This window comes from Astatotilapia calliptera, chromosome 4 (genome assembly GCF_900246225.1).
Source record: "Astatotilapia calliptera chromosome 4, fAstCal1.2, whole genome shotgun sequence".
Lineage (NCBI taxonomy): Eukaryota > Metazoa > Chordata > Actinopteri > Cichliformes > Cichlidae > Astatotilapia > Astatotilapia calliptera.
Window position 1 is genome coordinate 11283280 of NC_039305.1, and position 22940 is coordinate 11306219.

A 22940-nucleotide genomic window follows, 5' to 3' on the forward strand; every position below is an offset into this window, starting at 1 on the left:
GTATTGTATTGCAGTTCTCGTTGGCTTATATTACACTTTGACCGGGTTTAGAAAGGGGCGAGTCAGCAGTGGGCGGTGTAATATTTAAGTGGGGTGGGAGATTTTTTTTGAAGGAGTTTGTGTATAAAAAACAAACAAAACAAAAAACACACAACAAGAAAAAAAGAAAGAAAGGGAAAAAAGAAAAAAGTAATAAAAAAGGAAAAGACAGCGTTTTATACTTTACCCGTTACCAATATTCGGGTTTTAAAGTTAGTTTTAGCTGGACTTCTATGAGTGTACACACCTGACAACTACTTTCTCAGTTTGTTCAATCAGCACATTTTAGATAGATCTGTTTCAGTGTCACCACACTAGCGTTTGAGTCTGGTCTGTGAGTGTGATTGTAAATTTGGATGGCTGTATGAGTGTGTGTGTGTGTGTGTTTTCATTCTTTTCTCAGTGTGTGGTGCGGGAGGTCTGTTTCCCGATGTAGATAAGCAGTCTGTTAATGAGGAGAATAAAAAGATGGGTGAGTACTTCAGGAGAACTCGTTTCTGTGCTTGAGTCACATCTTTTAATTTCTATGAAGTCCACGATATATAACTATATAATTTTATTATTAGATTGGTTTTGAAAGGGTAAAAAACAAAATGTCATTCCTTTTTAGCCTTTTTTTCCCTTGTCATAATAACTGTTGGACATAACGTGCCATGAGTTTTACGGAGAATGTGCTGACCTGCAGCTCAGCCCAGAGTTTGCTTTATTCAGGTATCTTATTTTGTGTTACATTTGTTCTGTTTTGGGGGTTTTGTTCAGACATTTTCCTCGATTATCGTATGTGAGTGGTCTATCGAGGTCTCTGATTAAGTCTGTTATGATCATTAAATAAACTCATCTCTCTCTTTTTTTTAAATTTTTTTTTTTATAGAAAATAAAAAAATAAACAAAGATTTTCCCTTTCCAGTCTCTTTCTGTTTGAAATCTAATGGAGCTTGTGTGCAGCACAGTCTCAACTGGGAGCAGATAGTTGGGATTACTATGAAGAATGACAAATGTGTTGCTTTAATTTTCCCTAAACACAGACTAAATGAGCACGGGGCTCTGCTTATTTAGTCTCAAGAAAGCCCCAGTTTAAAAAATAATGCAATCTCCTGTATTTATGAAATTTAAAAAATTGCATTTTTATATTGAGTTCTGCATCATACTTCACAGGTATGAACAAAAAGTCAAAAGTCAAAGAGACAGCTTTTGTAACATACCTGCAGAAAGCACGTATCAAAGTCAAGATTAGCACTTTGTACATGGGGCACAGCTAATCAGTCAGAAAACATTGGCTAAGCGGTTTTCTTACGGTTCTTGCTGTAATAATACATTCTTCAGACTGATAATGTATTATTTCAATGTTGTCAAGTAGGAAAATATAGAAATTTAGGATGTCTTATTTTGAAGGTACTTGTCGGAAGTGATGTTATTGTATTATGTCTGACTTGACATCAAACTGGGCACAATGCCAAACGCCCTCTGGTGGTCACATTGGAAAATTTAGAGCGAGCGCATTGTGTAACAAGTCAGATTGAATACGTGTATAAGAATTGTTAATAAAGACTGAAGTTAATAAGGTCACGTCAGATGTTTACTAGAGGGGCATTACAAATAATTAACTGCGGGCTTGGCCCACATGCGCCGTTATAACTGCTTTTAGGTTAGTCAAGATAGGAAAGGTCAATATCTATAATAATAATAATAATAATAATAAAGTTCACTGCCCTCTGGCGGTCAAAGGCAGGAACTACATTTCAACACGTCTTTTCGCCGTCAATACAAACTTATAAGGGACTAACATTTCTGAACCTAATTTAATGAAAAAGTATTAAGCATACTCATATGAAAGCGCCTAAATTAAATGTGATTTTTAACTTATCAGGTTATATTTATTTATATTGCTGAGTACCTTTGGGCATTCTCTTTTAGCCCTCTCATTTATGCATGCTTTGGACAGGCACTACAATAGAAGTGCACAAGATTGTGACCCCGTGACTTTATTAGTTATTATACAATATTAATTTAAAACACAGATTCCCGAAGATATATCCAGCTACATTAATGGACGTTGCTCACACGCGCAGCTAATAACAGTTTGTTTTTCTTTGGGTTAATAAATAGTCCTTTACTAAAGTGAACGTTTACTGCCCTCTTGCGGTCAAAATGCGGAACTACTGCACAAGTTGCGTCAAGTTGCCGCAAATAACAATTTAAAACGTATATTTCCTGTACGTAATTTCAAAATAACTGTAGCAAACAAACTGACGTGTTTAAAAAAAAATAACAGTAAAAACGTAAGGTAAAAAAAAATTTGGCTAATTATTAGTTGTATCAATTTAACTGTTATTTATCAAGTTATATTTGTTACTTCTAAATCAATCAAAAATAGTGTCACACTTCTGTATAAAATTATCATCAGTGATTTCCAGTTTGGGCTAAGTGAAAACTCTCCTCTTGCGGTCACATTATAAAAGGGAAACGTGCCATCACTTCCGCTAATTAATTTCAAAATAAAGTAGTACATTTAAAATTAAGTAAATATTACCCTTCGTTTCAGTCTATACATCGCTGTGCTTTAAATTGTCAGTGCGATTATTACATGAAATAGTAACAGTTGACCAGTTTACTGTAGCAGAGCTGCCGTTTTCCCATCCAAATCAAGCAATACAGAGCTCTACTTGCGACTGAAAAACTCACCTCACACAACACATTGGTTTACTGTTATTATTATTCTTTTATTACAATACTTAAAAGTATAAAGATAGAAAATTAAAATAATTATGGTCACGTTACAGCCTTCAGAGGTTAATGAACGAAATACGCCACAGTATGCTTTTTTAATGTAGTGTAGTTCCACAAATGACCGCAAGAGGGACCAAATATTAAGTAATGCTATTTGATCACCTCTGTCAATAACAGAAATAAACTTCTACCACCGTGTTTGCTGTTTCAGATATTATGTGAGATAGCATGTATTTATTACTGGTGTATCATTCATTTAATAAATAGCTTTACTTACTTATTAATATTACTCTACACAACTAGAACAGGAAATTTACTGTGTATTTATTACAGATCAAGAGTATCTTACTACACTCATCTATACAGATCTCGGGATTTATCACAGGATCTGACTTGGACGTCGCTTTCCACATTTCTTTCAGCTGTTCGTTCAGCTCTTGGTATTGGGATTATCACATGTATTGCAACTGCCCTTTTCTTGTAGTCAATAGAAAAGAGACCACTGTGCCTTGCAGCAGCTGATTGAAGTCCAACCGGTGGTATTATCAACCTGCTTCAATTATGTTCCATAGGGTTTGCACAGCTTGTAACCTGGGTCCTGTCGGCATTGCTATACCCCCTCTTTATGTCAACCACCTCGTCTTATCTGCTGTTGATACATCTCATGCTTAGTCTTCCACAGCATTGCATTTTCCTCCTCCTGATCATCTGTTTTCTGCTATGTGAGATGCTCTCTTAACTCTGATGTGCATAAGGTGCATAAGATGCATAAAATCAACCAGTCAGGCTGTTTTCTTAATGAAAACTTTCTATCACTTCATGTTCCAGCTATTCCTCAAAAAACATGTTTTTGATATCATGCCATTTTGCCAGGCTTCTAGGTTCAGGGAGGTTTACAGCACAGAGTTTGGCTTCAGTGTCCACCTTACTGTGGTCAGCTATATCAGAAAGAAAGGAAAGGTTGTTGTGATGATTAATATCAATGGTGGATAAAAATACCAGAAAGAAATAAACAGAACTGATCACATTCTACAACAAGGCCAAAGGAGGTGTAGACCCCATAGACCAAATATGTTGGCATCTACACTTGCAAATGTCACAATAGAGGCTGCCCATGGTGCTGTGGTACAACTGGACATCACCAGCCTGAATGCTTACACCTTTTTCATGGGTCAGCACCCTGAATTCAAGAATGGTATCACCAATGCAAGATAGGTCTTCCTCACTGCGCTCTCAAAAGAGCTTGTCACAACAAACATGAGAAGTCGACAGTAAGGTTGCACCCAACTGCAAACCCTGATCAGCGAAATGGTAAGTTGTGGGGTGACAAAAGCCACAACTCAGCCACAGGAAAAAAGCAGACAGGACTAACCAAATGCCATGTACCTGTGTGAAGTAATTACAGTCAGAAACAGACAGTGTCTCACAAGTGAAAAGAGAGAGAAACTGTATGGACAGTGACACACACACACACAAGTGGATGCTGTTGGTTTGTCTCTTTTTGTCCCAATTTACAAAATGTTTTAAAAATGTAAAAATAGTGAAAAATACAAAATTAAAACAATGATTGATTCTTGTGTAGACCAACATATAATACAAATGATTCTTCTTAACCAAAAATGACACCAAATGAAAACAAAAACACACTGATTCTAGACATTTTTGACCCAGTGATGGAAACGTGCAGGGTCCAGCCATTCATGCATCTAAAGATTAACCTTCCACAGAGTTTCAGGGTGCTCAAAGGTGTATACATGCCTTGATATTTAGTTGCATCTCTCTCCACATAGTATCATTGGTGTGATCAAAAGCTATAACTCAATGTGACCGAGAATTTTGTATTTTTAGGGCAGTGTGTGTTTATGGCTATATCAGAAATGTCATACTTTTTTGCAACTTGGTGAAAACATTAGGTCGTGGGAGAGAAATGCTGTCAGAAATCTGGTTTTGGTGATTTAAAGAGCAGCATCGTTGATTTGCTGGTGTTATTTTCAGTATCATCAGTCTGTATATGTAACATGGTTAGATTTAAACAATGAAAAGACTGTTTATAAATATTTTTAACATATATCAAACGTGTCTTAGAAATATATATTTTTTTTTTCTATCAGAAAACAAACTTCTCACACATCTGTTAACTCACGGGATAGCACAAAGCCACCCACTTACGCAAATCTGCATCTTTGATACTAGTTTTGCACTGTTTTAAACGTTAGATTTATATCAGGTAGTCACTGTTTTCCAGCCTTTTTTTTTTTCTTCCTAATGATTTTAAGTCCCAAAGCTATTAGAATTTACAACAGTGATGAGTCACTTTCATTTCTTGACCTGGAGCAACATTGTGTGGAGTACAGGAAAAATCACTCCGACTGCAATGCGTGATCGCGGCCACTGGAGGGCAATAAACCTTCGCGATTCAACATTCACACTGTTCTAATACTGCAAAAATTAAATAACCATTAAATACAAATACTCTCAACAAATGTGCAGTACTCTGGTAATTTAGTCCACGTTATTAAAATTCTGTTGTTATCACTATAGTGATTTTTCCCTCAGTGTAAATGTCTTTCTATAGTCAGTCCAAATTAAGAATTTGAACTCAGAAAGATGGGGGGGGGGGGTCTGCGTGTGTTTCTTCTGCATTACTGTTTCTAATTCGAGGTGCATTTTCTTTTGTATTCCTCACTGATAAAACTCCTCCAGCAGGTCCCAAAGCTATTTCAAATTTAGTTCATGTTTAGCCTTAAACAGAGTTTCTGTTGTCTGATTTTTCAAGCTGTACGTGGAGGCAGCACCGATACCTGTCTGTCAGGTCCAGCTGATCCTCATTCAAAAAGGCGTCGGCTTGAAAACGTGCGGTCGCCTGAACACTTAACAGTGAGAATAACCAGAGGGTCTTCTGTTTTCCTTTCAAATGGCACCCAACACCCCCTGTTTCATGTCGGACCTGTCTTGATGGAGGACACGCTAAGACGGACGGTAGGGTTCATGTCGTAATTTACTACAATTATTATATATTTTACATGTTAAAAGTCTACATGAGATTAAGTTGCACGAGCGGGTATTAGTGACACATAGGTCACTTCACTTCAGGTCTGAACAGGCTGTATTAACGGAAATGTCTTACTTTCCGACTTTTATCTCCTTTAACCCCAGCGGTCTCAGAAAGAGCACTGTTTTAGACTCTAAGCGCACACCTGAAACTCTAAATTCACAACGAAAGCCTTGCGTGTGCTCACAAAACCAGAATTTCTTGCGCATTTTCTTTCTTCAGATTTCTAAAGCCGCACGTACGCACGGTCTTACTGCTTTTGTAATACTTTTTACTATTAATGTTGTTTTGGATCATTGCACTTGGACGAGGCCAATTAACAATCCAATCCAGCCCTAAATCAATGCAGAGACGTCCATGTTTTAACACTTGAGTCTAAAGTCACTGCTGGGTGTACCATGACTCAGATACGGGAATTATTTGTACAATCGTGTCAGGTGTTTTTACAACAAGTGATATGGGTGCAAAGAATCACTTTCAGTTCAGTCTTTGTAGAAGAATGTCTTTACCTCAGAAGTCACTTAACATGAATTATTCAAGCATAAAAAGGTCTCCAACTTGTGAGATGAACCAGTGTTGAGTCAACAGAAAAAAAATAGCAAAATTGAGCAAATTCTAAGTTTGATCTGTAGCCATTTGTTATTAACAGCCTGTGGTTAAAACGCATAATTTGTTCTCGTTTCTTTAGTCGATGACAACAGAATTGGACAGGCAGAAAAGTAGTATATTCTTACACCAATAAGGTGATTCTTCCGTGTGTCCTTCAAAAAATGAGGAAACTAGATAAGTGTAGGACCAAAAAAGAAGGGGTCAAAACGAAACATAAAATGAACAGTATCTGAAAGTAATGTCCTTAAGAAATGGGAAAGACCTGACACAGGAGGGCCGCTGGTGTTTCAGTTGATCCATCAACTGTTCACTAAAGTCTCATCAGAAATGCTTTCGGTGGAAACGGGGAGAGCAGGATGAGGTCTGCCAAATTACACAAGAACTAAACCGAAAATCAGTGGCAACAGGCCTGATGGAGTGATGAATCCAAATTTTGCATTTTTGGTTTAAATCCTTGTCAGCGTGTACACATGAGGTCAAGACAGAAGTACAACAGTGGGTGTCTTCAGCACTTTCTAAAATTCTAAAGCCATTTCCTTTCTGCATTTTAGTCTGTGGTGCTGGGGAGCTTGTCAAAATTGATGTAATTATGAACACAGACAGTACAGTCAGATTTTGATCCACCATGGAATACTCTGGAAAGTGATGTCTCCATTTTTTCAGCGTTGCAGCAATCCAAAAAACAGTGGCAATGCAGTAAAAGCATATTTGGATAGGAAAAAGCTCCCCATTGGAACACTAGCAGACATGGATTGGCCTCCCCAGAGCCTGGACCTCAAACATTATTGAAACAGTGTGGGATCATCTAGACAGAGCACGGAACAAAAGGCAACCAACATCCAAAGAGCTCTGTCCTTCAAGCAGCTTGGAGAAGTATTCCTGAAGTGTACTTGAGAGCTTGCCTAAGAGCGTTCCAGCTGTGCTGAAGAACAAAGGTTTTCATTCCAAACGTTGACTTCAAAGCTTGTTAGAATTGCTTAAACTCTGTTTTTGTTTCATATATGAAATTTTTATGCATGTTTGCACACTTTCCAAACAAAATATAAGCAAATGGGATGTGGCTCAAGGATGAAAAATTTCCTTGTTGACTCACTACTTGTAGACAGCAGGTTAACATCTTGAACATGTACTTTGTGTCTGCAGATATGGCCACAGAGAGCATTGTGGAGAATACCTGTTACTACAACGAGAATGTCACCTTCTTCTACAAAGTGGTGAATAAGACGATCAGTACAGGATGGAATACACGGGACTATGTTGTCATTGGACTGGGCTTGACAGTATGTGTTATTGTACTCCTGGCCAACTTGCTGGTGATGATAGCCATTTTTATGAACCGCCGCTTTCACTTTCCTATCTACTATCTCCTGGGGAACATGGCTGCAGCAGACCTGTTTGCAGGTATTGCTTATACCAACCTGATGTTGCACACAGGCCCGTGGACTAGAACACTTACCAAGGAGCAGTGGTATATCCGCGGCGCTTTGATTGACATCAGCTTGACAGCCTCTGTGGCCAACCTCCTTGCTGTTGCTGTGGAGCGACACCAGACCATCATCACCATGCAGCTTCACAGCACTATGCCAAAGCGGCGTGTGGTGCTGCTGATAGTATGCATCTGGGCCACAGGTATCATCATGGGCCTGGTGCCGACATTTTGGAACTGCGAGTGTGATCTTAAGGACTGCTCCACCCTTGCGCCGCTCTACAGCCGCCGCTTCCTTATCTTCTGGGCAGTCCTCAACCTGCTCACGTTCTTCGTTATGGTGGCCGTGTATACTCGAATCTTTATCTACGTGAAGAACCAAAGTAAGAACACGTCTCAACAAGTCACAGAGATCCGACAGCAGACTGTTGTCAACCTGATGAAGACGATATCCATGGTCCTGGGTGAGGAGCTGTTTACTTTTCGGTCAAAGGGGAAGTTAGAATAGTTTCATTTCTAATAAGCTTGAAAATTTTAGCACTCTTAAATTACTAACGTACATGGTACAAAACTTTAACATACTGATAGTCGTTGGCGGCATTATTTTCAGATTTTTGCAGGAAAGCGTAGTGACTTTTATTGAATTTCACTTCATATGAACTTTCAGTATTGTTTTCTGTAGTAAAGCTGACTATTGTTGATGTGCTTTATCTCACTGATCTTAGTTATAATGCTTGGCGTGTGTACACCCAGTCATTTATCAACCAGTTTTGCAGCTCTTGTTTGTCAGATCATACCCGATTACTGCTGATCTTTTAAGCTGATAGATTGTTAGGATTTCCGAGTAAAACTGACATGGGGTTATCGTCATAATACAACTTTTTCTTTAGGTGACTCATCTCCTGAGCATAAATGTGTTCTCTCTGGCAACTAGCCTTGAAATTAAGCAAGCAAGCTACCAGTATGACCCAAGAGACTCTGCTGTGTCATTATGTCCCATCTTTAAATAAAGTTTACTTCCAGTTCTTATCAACAGTTTGCATCTCTGCAGGTGCCTTTGTAATTTGCTGGACGCCTGGCCTCGTGACTCTCTTACTGGATGGACTGTTGGGTAAAGAGAGTCATGCCAACCGCTATGAGAAATACTGTTTGTTCATAGCTGAGTGCAACTCTCTGGTCAATCCTATCATCTATTCCCTACGGGACGACGAGATGCGGACGACGTTCAAGTGGATCCTGTGCTCTCTGTGTCGGAGAGGTGTTCATCAGCAGAGGCAACTTTCACTTGTCAAGAGGGGCACATCTCTGCGAGAGGTACCCTCACTTATTAGGGTGTTGACCCGGTGGTGCAGAATACAACCTGTGAAATGTAAACCTTAGACCAGGGGTGGCCAACTCCAGGCCTTGAGAGCCGGTGTCCTGCAGGTTTTAGATGTGTCCTATATCCATCACAGCTGATATAATGGCTAAATTACCTCCTCAACATGTCTTGACGTTCTCCAGAGGCCTGGTAATGATTTAGGTGTTTTGACCCAGGGTGACATCTAAAACCTGCAGGACACTGGCTCTCGAGGCCTGGAGTTGCCTGCCTTAGACCTTCAAAGCACTTTAAAAAAGGTACCCCAAAATAGTCTTTGGGGCATCTTTTTCAAACTTGAGATTATTCTTCATTGCTTCAGGTTTCATTTGTGTTTCTCACATTTCTTCACAATGAGTCATGAGAGCTTTCACTTTCCATATCTGCTCTATATGTAAGTGAACAATATGATGCATAAAAGTATTGTTTCCTGTCCTGGGCCTTGTTCCACAAAGCAGGTTCAGCAAAATCAGAGTGTAACATTGAGCTAAGAGGTTTGATCATAGTTGGTTCAATTCATTGTATGTTCATATGACAACCACTTTCTGATGCCAAGATTCACCATGGGAATGGGTAGAAGATGAGCCTTCATTTTTATTTCAATATCAGGGACGGCTTGAGGTTCAGTATCTTGCCCAAGGATATATAGACTGGAGGAGTCGGGGATCAGTCCACCAACTCTTTGTGTGACATTGCCGAAAAACAAAAAAGGGATCAAGAGTCATCTGCTCAGTCCTCATTTACATAAGATTTACATTTTATTTTGAAATCTAATTATTTAGCTGTAACCTGTAGAAACTTGAGATAAAGATGTGGCTCAAACACATAAGATGCAGTTTTATGATATAGGACAGACCCAATAAGATTTTTTTTCATTGATTTCTTATTTCCTTTAGGTTTTTTTAATTTTAGGATTTCTTTGTGTAAATGTTGATGACGTTTTACATTTCTGTGAATTTAACTGTATTTAAATCTACAAAGATACTATTTCCTTTCTGTAACCTGGATTTTAAAAAAACTAAAGTACAAGACTGTCTTTAGTTCACACATCATCTCCAACACAACATACGAGTCTTCACTGAACAGTATTTTGCCTCAAAAGCTTCATGCAGATTGGGGATGGGATTCAGAGAGAGCCTGCCAGTGAGCAGGTTAATTTTAGTCATTTACTCAAAACTGGTACTCTTCCCGAAACAGAAGACCAAGTGTTTGTCTCATACAAGTATTAACAAACAAGAGTTTTCACTAAACCTGCTTCCTGGAAAAGGCCCCGATTAGATACAGAATAATTGTTTTGAATCTTTAAACACCACTGGGTAAAAGTGGTTAAAGGAAACACTGAATTAAACTGCTAAATGTAAATTGAGTCCATTTTCACTATAAAATATTATAACTCTACCTTGAAATTCATAAGATATTTCTTCTGTGTCATGTTACCTTCAAATTATTTTCTTTCCTACAGGAAACACTTGGCTCTGGCCTGAAGTCAGAAGCCGAGGCCTTGTGTTAGGACGACATCAAGAAAGACAACGCCTGGTCAGTGACTAGGTTATAAACGGCAGATCAAAAATAATATAAGATGTATAGATCAGTTAATTCTTCTAGATATCAGCCAAATTCTGCAAAGCTCACTTTTCCATGTTTGCTTTTTGATACTGAATTAAAGGCTGAACAAGACTTTTTTTTTTTTTTTTAAGTCTCCACGAGACTAACAGAGTCACATAATCATCAGATGGTGCAATCTCTCCTTTTATTACGTTTGACTATCACAAGAGCATTTGTGACAAATTATAAAATGAAACACTTCTAAAATCTGAAATCAAATACTGAAGGGGGGAAAAAAAATCACACTAAATCATTTTATTAATTTTCTAATAACACTACAATTTGTCATATTCTTCCTTTTTGTTTTACTCTTTCTAGAACAATTCTAAAGTTGAGGTATAAAAGGAGTTCATACAGACTCACAAGTCTGAAAACAGTGGGGGTTATATACAAGAGAAATGGAAAGACAGAGGTAGAGAGAGGGGTAAATACAAGGGAAAGAAGGGAGATACAAATTGACTAATAAAAATCAAAGAAATCAAAGGGTTAAGAAGCCATTTGGTGCTGTGGAAGTCATTTAGTCACTTACAGAATCCAAACAATCATAAGGCTGAAATGTGTCAAGGAGACATACAGTGTATGTATCAACATTACGGGATTTGGACAACTGTATTTAGGCTATATTCACTGTTTATGGTGTGGCACACAAAAACAGATCTTCAGATTAAATGTAAAACAATTTTTTTCTAACAAAAAACCTGAAAAGCATTGACTCCTGTTTGCAAATTTGCTGTCTGTATTTTTTGAAATTACAGGTATCTACATTTTAGATATAACTGAGAGGCTTATTACAGCTCAAAAGAACCAATTTTGTATTTAAACTGCAATTTTCTGTTTCTTGGAATGTTTTGAGAAGGTAAAAATTTCACCAGAATTGGGGAATATTTGGAAAAGTGACTGTATAACTGAGGAAACTTGGAGGAGATTAAGAAAGGAAGTGGATCCATAAATCAATACATGAAATAAAATGTTTATAACCTCAATTCATACAGTTATCTTTCCACAGCACCAAATACAATTACATTTGTATAGCATACATTTCAACCCAAGTATGTAACAAAAGACCTAAATAATATTTTAAACTGATAGTTATTGTGAATCCTGTGATACAAAGGCCAAAAATAAACAGGCATTTCAACCAAACATCAAAACTTATATACGAAAAAAAGAAAAATTACTGAAACATTACACAAACTGTACAGTGACATCCATTACAACAGGTAGAAAAAGGCGGGGGCGTGATAATTTGGTGTGGCAATAACATTATAAGATACAGTCATATGAACTGCAATGAGTAACAAAACGAGTACTCAGGGTTATCACATGTGATCAGCGTTCAAGCTCAAGTTTTGTTCTGTAACATATGCTTCAACAAAGTCTTGACTGACACTTAAATCTTCATAAGGCTTTACCTTACTATCAAAAATGCTTTGTTATTCACATAATAGCTAATGTATAAAATAGTTCCAAACAATGAAATCACCCAAAATGTTGCGGGGTTGTCTGAAATGTGGGTTAAGAGTTTTGCTACACCCAGGACTGCCTCTTTTTTGGTAACAGAGGAGAGAGAGAAGCCCTTGCCCAATTGGCCATAGAACTAAAGATAAAATAATTGTAGTTTTACCAGAAGGTAGTAAAAGATGGGTAAAAAGGAGAGCATTCCTTCTATGCTCACAATCAAATTACAAGTGTGATACGACACTACTCGCCCCACAACGAAAAGCCCCAAAAATCAAATCAACTGAGGCATGACAACACCACACAGAGAGACACAGATACAAATATAATTCCCTCCTCTCCTCAAACTGAGAAGGTGGCTGTGCACCAACTTTAGAGACACAGAGTAGCATTATTACATTACTGAACTTGATATTTTTGGTTTTGGTACAACAGAAGGTTGTAGTGTGTTGCCTTGGGCTCACAAGCTTAAATGTTTCAAGATTGGGGGGAGATCTCAGCTGAACCCCATCTGGTGTGTGATCGGCTGGTGGAAGCACCCAGTCTCTATGTTTACAAAGGTCAGAGGGCACCAGCCATTTTGACTAAGACATCCCAAGAACACTGTACACACGCCCACAGAGACACACACATCATAGCAATACATGATGCACTTTTTTCCTTTTTGGTCTGACTGTAATAATTATACCCTTTATTTTTTGTTAATAAAAATGAAGCTAAAAACTCGGAAGGTTAAATGAAAACAATATCACGCCTAGAAGTCCTACATGCATGGAAGACAGTCACGTTTCTAAATTCATGACACGTTTTGTCCCAATAACACATCAATGCCCCAAAATCTTTCCACCCTTCTTTTATCGTCATTTAGATGCTTTATTGAGCAAATTTTTGGTGGTGGCTGGTGCATTCTTGGTGAAACAGCATTAGAAAATAGCCTACAATCAAATAAACTAGTGGACAGAAAGCAAGAAGTAAAGTCTACAAGCCATCTACCAACACCCTCTATTGGTTAGCAACAAAAAGGGCTATTAGTTACATCCACTCAACCAAAGATGTTGTCCTCGCTCTGCCCTTTCCTCCTCTTCTCATCAGCCCTATTATCACTTGTCCTGCCTGGTTTAGAACAGTGATCCCCTTAACTACCCTTTTACAGGTAGAGACACCCATAACAAGGATGCTAACTTTTGTGCTTGACACATCTTTTATGTCAGCTCACTATGAAAACGACTGTAAAGTTGCAAAGTGTATGTTGTGGAAGGGTCTTTGAAATCTCCAACAGAATGAAACATCGAGCTATAAGGACCAGAAGATACAGTAGTCTCTTGTATTGAGTTGGCAGAAGGTGATCTTTGAGGAAGAGATGTGTTGACGACTACTGGGGCAGCACTTTGGTACGAGCAAGGTGAGCAGAGCTCCCTGGTGATCCGTATCAACAGTTTGGCTGTCAAATGCCAAGGCTTCACGAGATACAGGCAATCACACACAGTTTTCCAAAGCAAAGGGTTAAGTGCAGAGGTCAACAGCACGTGAACAAACTGTAAGTACTGTGTGAAGTTAACGTGCATATACACATAATGTACAGACATCATGATCATCTACACAGCTGGGTGAGTGGTCTTCAGAAATGTCCTTAACAGAACATGTTTTCTCAGCCTCAGTAAACTCCAACCCCCTTTCAAATCTGAGTTACGAAGCGTTGAGCATTAGGGTAGAGCTGAATTCAGAAGAGCTGGATGGAGAAGTCCTCCTAGCTACTGTTCGGCTGTCCTGTGTTCCAGCACAGTGTGTTTATGAAATGCAAATAAAGCCTTGTGTGGCCATCTAGTTGAGTAGAGAGACAAGAAAGTAGTGAAGAGAAAAAAATAAAAAATAAAAAAAATAAAAGAGGGACTGAAGATGGTAGTCAGAGCAAACTGCGGTGGGACTGAAGTGATGGCAGGAAGAGCCAACAGATCAGTTGGAGGTGTCGGAGTGGACACTGCCAGGAGGACCGGGAGGGGAGGTAACCGAGGGGAGGTTGGTGGTGTCCTGCCAGCTGTTAGCCTGCAAAAAGCAACAGAGGAAGGATTCTACATGAGAAGGGAGGTTTTAATAAATAACAGTCTTAATCAGCTACATTTGTGCTTAGTAATCAAAGGATGCATCCGCAAGACAAAATGGTTCAAATAATAGGGAACCACTTTGTTAAAACACAGTACTGCTTCTTCCTGGTTTTCTGAATGTACTAAGTGAAGGTGCTCAAATCCAGATGCGTAACTCCAGAACATGTTTACAGTAACTCATGTTTTAGCATGTTTTAACTTGCAGTGGGTATTACTGAAGTAATAGAAGTAAAGTTACCAACCTGTTTCTAAAAAAAAACCAATAGGTGCACAACATCAAAACAGAACACACTGATTTGTAAAACATTTAGTTTATGTACAAGTTCAAAACTGAAAAGAACTCTCCACACACACATTTGCAGAAATCAATAAATCCTGGCACATACAACCCCACATTTAATTTAAACTGGAGGGCAAAGCAAAATTTCTCTCTTTCTCTGCTGTTACTTTTCCTGCATGAAGCAAAGTTTATTTTTCTTCTTACATTCATATATTTAGTCATTTTCTTAAGTAACCAAGTCAAAAGCTAAATGAACTGAAACTCCGCGAAAGTGCTTGGATTTCATCGACCTTTAAAAAGTTGACAATTTCAACACAATTAAAATGTTCTATACTTTAAGAGCACTGTACAGAGCAGTATTCAGGCATCCCAAATACTTATTGATCAGCTACACCACATGAGTTTAAGTTGGTACTCACATCCAGGCGATGAGGGGTGTAGAGGCCACTACCTGACAACTCCTCATAGCCGCCCGTCAGGTGTGTAGCAGGGTGCAGGGTATCCACCTGTCAGAGACAAAACATTTAAAACACACACACACACACAGTTTAGCACAATTAGACAAATATTTTTTCCACAGACTGACCAGTGAAGTTACAGCATCCACAAACCTCTCCTGTAGGCATCAGAGCCAGACTGCACTACTCAAAAATACAGCTCATCTACTACCCTGTTTCAGTGCGAGCACTAAAATTTGCAGCTCACCAATCAGCTTCATGACTCTCCATTAAACCACTTATGGTCTGAATGAAAGACTGCAGCTGAAGCCAAAATGCAGTGCTTTACCTCCTCTTATACTGGTGCTTAACAGAAGAAATCTGTGGATCCATCCAAAACAACAAAATGACAATTCTTTTCACAGACAAGTAACAAGAACAATTCACTTTAATAAAATCTCTTCTGCATCTACGTGAGTATGGTGCACATTACTCCTATGAATTCAACACCTTTTCCAAATGCTAGGATTCTGTATAAAATGCAAATAAAACAGAATGCAATGATTTGCAATAACTAAAATTCTATACAAGTGAAAGTTGAATGAAGATTACATATCACATACTATAATTTGGATTTTTATTGACACGTGGTAACAAAATGCAGTAAAATGACAAGAAAACCACAAACCAATAAATTTAATTGGCAACAGGTCCCTTAACAGGATATGTGCATGTTTGGAGCAACATGTGCTTCGATCTAAGCAACATCCTTTTCAAGGAAAGCCTTGCTTATTTTGGAAAGACGGTGCCAAGCTACATTGTGCATGAATTACTACAGCTTGGCTCCATAATAAAAGAGTCCAGATGCTGACCTGCCCTGCCCGCAATCCAGATCTGTTACCCATTGAAAATATCTGGCAGAGAACAAACAAAAAAGTAAAATAAAGAACACCCTGAAATGTTGAGCAACTGAAATACTAAAGCAAGCAAAAATGGGTAAACAATTCCTTTTCAAAATTACAGTAACTGGAGAAGAGGTGATGCAATAGTCACAAACATGCCCTGTGTCTCCGTTTCAGCATCTGGCTTGCTGGTTTTGTACAATTCTCAATTAAATATAAGGCTTAAATTGTCTGCTGATATCTGCATTCTGTTTTGTTTACATTTTACATAGTGACCCAGTGTTTTTGGAAATGGGTTTTATATAAAGACACGGGATTTTTGGAACACTTGGGGGAAAACAAGGACTGAAAAAGGCAGGATACTGTGACACACTTGGAAATATAGGACAACCTAGACATAGAGAAACAGATGATTAACCAGAGGGACTACAGGATCAATCCCCAGACCTGGTTTGTAGGAATATACCAGCTGCATGAAGACAACTTTGTGAAGAACCCCGATGACCCCACACAGACGTTTCCATATTGAACCGGGTCCTATGCTTGCTGAACATATGACACAAACTACATTGCCTACATTCTCATGAGTAAAGGCAAATGCTCCTCAAGGTTTCCTCTACATAGGTCTGTGTGGAGCAGGAGTCAGTGGTGATAAAGACAAAGCCAAGGGGAGGAAATGAGGAGAGGTCAAAAGGAGCTAGCCTAAGGGAAGATATCTGGGGAAGTGGGGTGGCTAGGTTAACAGCATTGAGGGCAACTGCCAACTCCACAGCTGTCCTCAGTGCATACCTGTAGAGAGGGGGCGATGTTGAGACCCTCCCCGTTGAGGGAACGTAGGCCAAGGTAGGTGTCGCTTGTGTGAGATAAGCTGAATGACCCTGGTGACCCTGCAGGCAATGTATATCCAATAGCCAATCAGCCTCACCACGTTGTAATGGACTCAAAAGGTTACCATTGCTCAGGGACAACGCTTTGAAAATCAGGGTCATTGTTACTATTTTCTCATATTTATAAAACCTAAAGGAAGATTCTGCGCAGAATATGCTTCAGTGTCCACTAACTGGTGAAACAGCAAAACATCAACACAAATACCTTTTTGTTTTGAAATAAGTCGGTTTTGTTATCTCCATGTGTAATGCCTGCACTAAACCGGTATTTCCACACCACTACAACGGGGCCTTTTGAAAATGTAGCTGACTCAGTTTCAATGTGAAAACTCCAGGATTGCGTTTTAGTCCAGATGGCCTGAAATTTAAAGCTCTGGAAATGATGGCACAGACAGCTGCATTTATCCTGTGTCTTATTAGATGAAATTAAGACGAAATTAAGCCAAAAAGCTAAAATTCAAAAGGAAAATGTATGTTTCAGTACACAGAAGCCCCAAGAAGGGAAGCGATTAAATGAACCAGAGCCTCTACCTAAAAAGGTCCACTTAAGCTGCTTGCATATATAAGTTCAAGAAAAAAAACGAATTAATTATGGGGGACCATTTGTGTCAGTGTATCAACAACATCAAGTATCCTTTCTAATATGCTCTACATCCCTGTAACTTTAAAGTCGCAATGTAAGTATTATCATGTCAGGATCTCTGTACGTACATTAACTATGAAAGTAAAACATTCAACATAGCACAGGTCTGAATACACAAAGTCACAATGACAGACTGTAGATATTAATTGAGAATCTTGCACATAAAATTTTGTACAACACTTCAGACAGGTGAGCGCTCAGAGCCGCATTTTATAAGCTACAGTTTAGTGCTGTCACTACTAGAGTTACGAAATGTACCATCTACATTTTACATGTGTGTATGGATGCAGTCCCATATCTACATATAGAACATATCATTAAAAAATACAAAACTATAAAAAAATACAGCAACTGGGGTAATAATGCATTATGACATAATGCATAACATAATGCATTATGTCATTTCAATATTGCTTACAGAGCATAATATCCTGTAAGTACTGTGGCTCATTCCATTAAAAGGTAATTTATGTTTGAATGACAAAATATAATTACTTAAACAGATTGGTGAAGGAACTGCTCAGAAAATATAAGCATATAGTTTCTTGTAAAATATTTGGATAAGGAAGGTTCTTTAAAAAAATAAACAAGCTGAAGGTATGTGCCCAAATTTTCCAAATGGTACATGCAATTTTCTGTTTCAGAATGTAAAAGTGCATACTATGTTACTGCCTCAATACTGATTATTATAACTAATGTAATATGTACCAGCATACATCCTTCTTTCTATGAGATCATTTCAGAGAACTACAAACACTTAGCGTGGTAGCTGAGTGAGAGCTTATTTGCAGTTTGCATTGTGAATTTTCCTGTGAACCATTATGTCAGTCCACTATACACTCATCCTGTGGTCCAGTTATGCAAGGACAAAAGCTTATACAAAGGAAGAGAAGCTTGTTAACAAGAAAGGTGAAGCCTATGTGGGTAGAAGAAATGGAGCATGCGGTACCTGAGTTGGGCGTTGCCGGAGAATTAGCCTGGCTGGCCTGCGCCGACACATTGGCCGCATCCACCGCTGTTTTAACTGCGTAGAGGTTCGCTTCCTCCTGAAACTTACCAATATTCTTCTTGTAGCGTATTCTCTTGTTGCCAAACCAATTAGAGACCTGAGGACCAGACAGATGTCATTTGCATTTATTTTATCTGCCGTGCATCTCATCTGTTGGCACCCCCACCCCACAATTGTTTAGTTATTCAGTCTTATTTTACTTATATTAAAAAAAAATGAACTGGCTAAAATCCTGGATTCAACAACTATATAATCTCTACTCTATACCGGATGACAGTTATGTTGGCAACTCACCTGAGACACAGTGATCCCACACTTCTTGGCAAGTTCCTCCTTGGCTTCCTCACTTGGATAAGGATTAGAAAGGTGGGAGTAGAAATACTCGTTCAGCACCTCCGTAGCTTGCTTGTTAAAGTTACGCCTCTTACGTCTGAGAGACAGAGAAAGAGAGACAGCAAGATAATGACCAGTATCTTTGGAATGTGCATCTGATAAAACAATCATTTCTAAGTGCTCAGATCATTTCTGCCCACAGGAAGGTAACCAGCCAGTCAACACACAGATGATAAACATATCATGTAGACCCACACAGACAGACCTGGCATCAAGGAAGCGTGAGCGCAAAATCATCACAGCCTCACAGGTGCTCTGTTTGAGCTGCATCTGAATGGAGCTGAACTTGCGGTGGATTATGGCCACCATGCGCTCAATCTCCTTGGGAGAGATGGGCCGTGTGCGAGACTGCTCTCTCAGCAGGTTCATTACATGGTTGGTGAACTCACTACAGGCCTGGAACAAAGAGAGAGGAAGGGGGAGAGAGAGCAGTTGAATACTATTGTCAAAAGAAGGACAAAGCACAAATTCTGCCCAGTGCCAGTGGGATCGTTTTGAAGCATCTGCTTTCAGACTACTCTGAATAACAATATAGCATCTGATAATAGAAATTATTAAACAAATACATTCTTTTAAAACAAATATTAGATACTTTGTTCCCGTTTTAATTCCTGTACATTTTTTTCCATGTGGACCTAAAATATATAATTTCCCAGTGCACTAGAAAATAAACTGGACACTTCTTTTGTCCATTGTACTTTTTGTCTATTACACATCACTAGCCCTGTTGAGCAGTTTCACAAATGTATCTTGTTTTTCCAGTTATCTTGTGTTTGACCAAACAACAAACAAAGTCACTTTTCATCTTACGGTCAAGGGTTGCCAAAATGTTTTTTTGTACAAGCAAGGAATGTGTCACATATGCATGTCCCCGATGTGCATTCAGCACAAACCTGCTCATACTTCTCCAGCTCGGAATGATATATCTGGCGGATCTGGGCAAGCTTGGCTCTGTAGTCAGAGTGTTCGATGCTGCTGTCGGTGGGGGAGCCTCCGGCTGCCGCTGCAGCTGCAGCCGCTGCAGCCGATCCGCCGCCCTTTTCTGGTCCTGACACACCCTCCGCTAGCAACATATTGTCCAGCCGCATGATCTGAGGATCTGGGGGGTCCTCCTCCTGCACACCTCGTATACTCAGAACTGGAAAAAAAGAGAGAGACAATGTGATTTAGGCAGATAAGGTTAGCATTTACCTGTCTGAGAAAACACCTGCTAAACTACTCATCTAGATCTAAGAAAACCTGTTGGTTAAAAAACAAACAACAAAAACAAAAAACCAAAACATACACACACACACGCAGAGAAAAAGACAGACCATACAATTTTCCAAGCGAAGGTATACTGCTGTGGCTTATAGGAATGCACAGAAAGACAATAAATCACTGCTAAAATTCAAAGAAGTGGAGTACTGTCAAAACCCAGTCACAAGTTTCTCCCCTGAGTCATTGCTATGAATGCCTGACTGAATTCTCAATAAGCCTGAACTTCCTCTAAACCAACAGCAGAGGGCAGTGTGGTCCCTCAGTGGCACACTGCCAGAGATAAGGGCATGAGGCATGGGACCAGTAATAGGAGTGCATGTGCTGTCACTATGAGCCCCAGTGGCCATAAGTATAGTTATCAGTCGCTGCTCTCCACCACTGTATTATACCAGGACCTCTGTCAGCCTGCAGCCATGCTCTCATCTCTCTCTCTCCCCCTCACACATGTGCACAAACACATACTCCCTTAAAGACACCTTTGTTACAGAAAAGTTTTAACTCCAGACAACCATCTTTTCTTCAGAGCCTGGAGCTTTTAACACTTAACTAAATTCAATTTCACTTGCCCCCCCTTTTTTTTTTGCCTCTCAATCATTCAACTTCAAAAAGTAAGAGTAGAAACTTGGCACCACAATTTAGTGTCTCGAGCAGAGGTGTGGACTCGAGTCACATGACTTGGACTCGAGTCAGACTCGAGTCATTAATTTTATGACTTTAGACTTGACTTGAAAAAATGTTCTAAGACTTGTGACTTGACTTGGACTTTTACACCAATGACTTGGGACTTGAATTGGACTTGAACCGGTTTACTTGAAAAGACTTGATATTTTACCCCAAATATAAAATTTAACATGCATATTATATAGAGATTGAAAATGTGACGTCATTCACGGGTAGAACCGCAAAGGATTCTGGGAACTCGTGGCAAGCGGTACTAGCGCACGCAGGCTTTCAATTAAAATCAGTTATACAGCGATAAAAAGAAACACAAAAATGGCAAGAAGCTGTTGTATTATTAACTGCAATAGCCGGTCGCATGACAGCCACGGGAAGCCGACGGGTAAAGAGATCGGTTGTTATCGGATTACGTCGTTGAAGAGAAATTGTTCATGTTTCCGAAGTAACAAAGACGCGACGGATGGCCTGGATTGCAGCCATTCAAAGACCAAATATAACGTCCCAGAACACTCCAGCTCACAGGTTAGTCTGCTCCAAGCATTTACACGAAGGTCAGTGTTTTTTAGTAGTTAATACGTCATTTTCATAACATAATTGGTGATATAGGTTACAAGCAAGAACAGAAATTGTCGCGCTATGCTCCTGTGTTTATTGTACATAAATAGTGAATTGTCCTGACACAATATTGCGTTTCGCTTCTGTTATTATGGTACATTGACAAAAACATATACTTTTATTCACAGGATAAAACAGGTTTTTTGTATCACTAATTGCCCAGTACGATTACAGCATACAATATTATTGTCACTGCTACATTTCTGTGATGGGTACCAGAAATTATTTCCACTGCTAATTAATTACCGTTGAGCTCAAAGGTCCTATTAATAAACGGTTAAGGAATGTGTATTTATGACGACGATTTGTGAGACTGGTAAACTTATGATACGTACGATGGTCTTTCGTTCTACACGGTGCATTTCAAGGTCCTGCACCCATCCGTCGGTAAACTGTACCTGGGCTTGTTGCAGTGACCTGAAGTTACTAAACTTCATGAGTGTATGCACTCACTCCAAGAACCGTATGATTATAAATATGCATATAAATATGCTAAGATGAGATAGCTGACTTCATCTAACTAGCAAATGTTGTCCAGGCTACGTTGGTGATACAGTTTTTTTTAATGTGTATGATATTTTTGTCATGCGATTTTAAAGCTGGTCCTACAACCGCATCCAAGAATAACATGCAGCTTATCACAGAACTGTCGGTGAAAATTATTCTTGGAGCTAGGTTTAATTGAGCTGCATTTTAAAGAGGTGCAATTTCACAATTTGTGTATATTTTCTAAGTTCACTATTTTGTCATGTGTTGAGAAAAACACAGATTTAAAAATTACATGGTCTAATATTTACATTTAGCATATAACTGCAACATTATTTTTTCGTTTGTTTTTTTTAAAGACTCGAAAGGACTTGAAATTCAAAGTTTCAGACTTGTGACTTTACTCGGACTTTTACACCAGTGACTTGAGACTCGACTCTGACTTGCCTGACATTACTTGAGACTTGACTTGAGACTTGAGGATAAAGACTTGAGACTTACTTGAGACTTGCAAAACAATGACTTGGTCCCACCTCTGGTCTCGAGCTGAACGTTTACAAACTGTTACATTTTTTGGGAAATCTTATACATTATATTAATAACAATGCATGAATTAAAGAATCGTTTTTTATTGCTGTGATTAAAAGACTGAATTTAAAAAATAGCTATGAATGCCTATTTGACTTTAAAAGGAAAGAAAAAAAATTCTGACAGCAATTTTTTCTCTTTTAATCTTTTGACCATAAATGATTTAAAAATAAATAAATAAATAAAAATACATTTTCTGTTTCCCATCACTTTAAAGTGAATATTCTGACTGTTGGTCACAGAAATCAAGCCATTTAAGGACATCAAAAAAAAAAAAAAAAAAAAAAAAAAAAAAAAAACTAAGGAATTATGATGCCCCCCCCCCTCCCTACTACTAATAATCTAATACACCTAAGCTTTTGCACAATAGTAAAATAAATACATTTA

The 22940-nt window shown here is 38.8% G+C and overlaps 2 protein-coding genes across 6 annotated transcripts in view; one reads left to right on the forward strand and one right to left on the reverse strand.

Annotated features, from left to right (window-relative positions):
- Window positions 1–5555: 5555 nt before the first annotated feature.
- On the forward strand, window positions 5556–10887 carry lpar2a (lysophosphatidic acid receptor 2a). Of its 2 annotated transcripts, XM_026164677.1 has the most exons (5): window positions 5556–5745; window positions 7091–7362; window positions 7571–8317; window positions 8905–9167; window positions 10673–10887. In XM_026164677.1, the coding sequence occupies exons 3-5, from the start codon at window positions 7573–7575 to the stop codon at window positions 10718–10720; spliced, it is 1056 nt and encodes a 351-aa protein (XP_026020462.1). In that variant the 5' UTR covers window positions 5556–5745; window positions 7091–7362; window positions 7571–7572; the 3' UTR covers window positions 10721–10887. The 2 variants fall into 2 exon arrangements, with proteins under 2 accessions (XP_026020462.1, XP_026020461.1); XM_026164676.1 differs by lacking the exon at window positions 7091–7362 and having other exon boundaries at window positions 5557–5745.
- A 168-nt stretch (window positions 10888–11055) lies between these two features.
- Window positions 11056–22940, reverse strand: part of pbx4 (pre-B-cell leukemia transcription factor 4) — a 28421-nt gene continuing 16536 nt past the window's right edge. For 2 of the 4 annotated variants that reach the window (XM_026164668.1, XM_026164669.1), the window contains 7 exons: window positions 19820–20064; window positions 19132–19322; window positions 18828–18963; window positions 18474–18630; window positions 16784–16881; window positions 15075–15161; window positions 11056–14316 (listed from right to left, as the gene is read on the reverse strand). In XM_026164668.1, the coding sequence (XP_026020453.1) occupies window positions 14227–14316; window positions 15075–15161; window positions 16784–16881; window positions 18474–18630; window positions 18828–18963; window positions 19132–19322; window positions 19820–20064 (1004 nt within the window). In that variant the 3' untranslated portion in view covers window positions 11056–14226. The remainder of the gene's footprint in view (window positions 14317–15074; window positions 15162–16783; window positions 16882–18473; window positions 18631–18827; window positions 18964–19131; window positions 19323–19819; window positions 20065–22940) is intronic. The other 2 variants (XM_026164670.1, XM_026164671.1) reach the window with 1 other exon arrangement.

Coding starts and splice junctions, on each gene's coding strand:
- lpar2a (XM_026164677.1), top strand. CDS start 7,573: ATGGCCACAGAGAGCATTGTGGAGAATACCTGTTACTACAACGAGAAT. Junction 8,318..8,904: donor GACGATATCCATGGTCCTGG/GTGAGGAGCTGT, acceptor GCATCTCTGCAG/GTGCCTTTGTAATTTGCTGG. Junction 9,168..10,672: donor GGGGCACATCTCTGCGAGAG/GTACCCTCACTT, acceptor TCTTTCCTACAG/GAAACACTTGGCTCTGGCCT.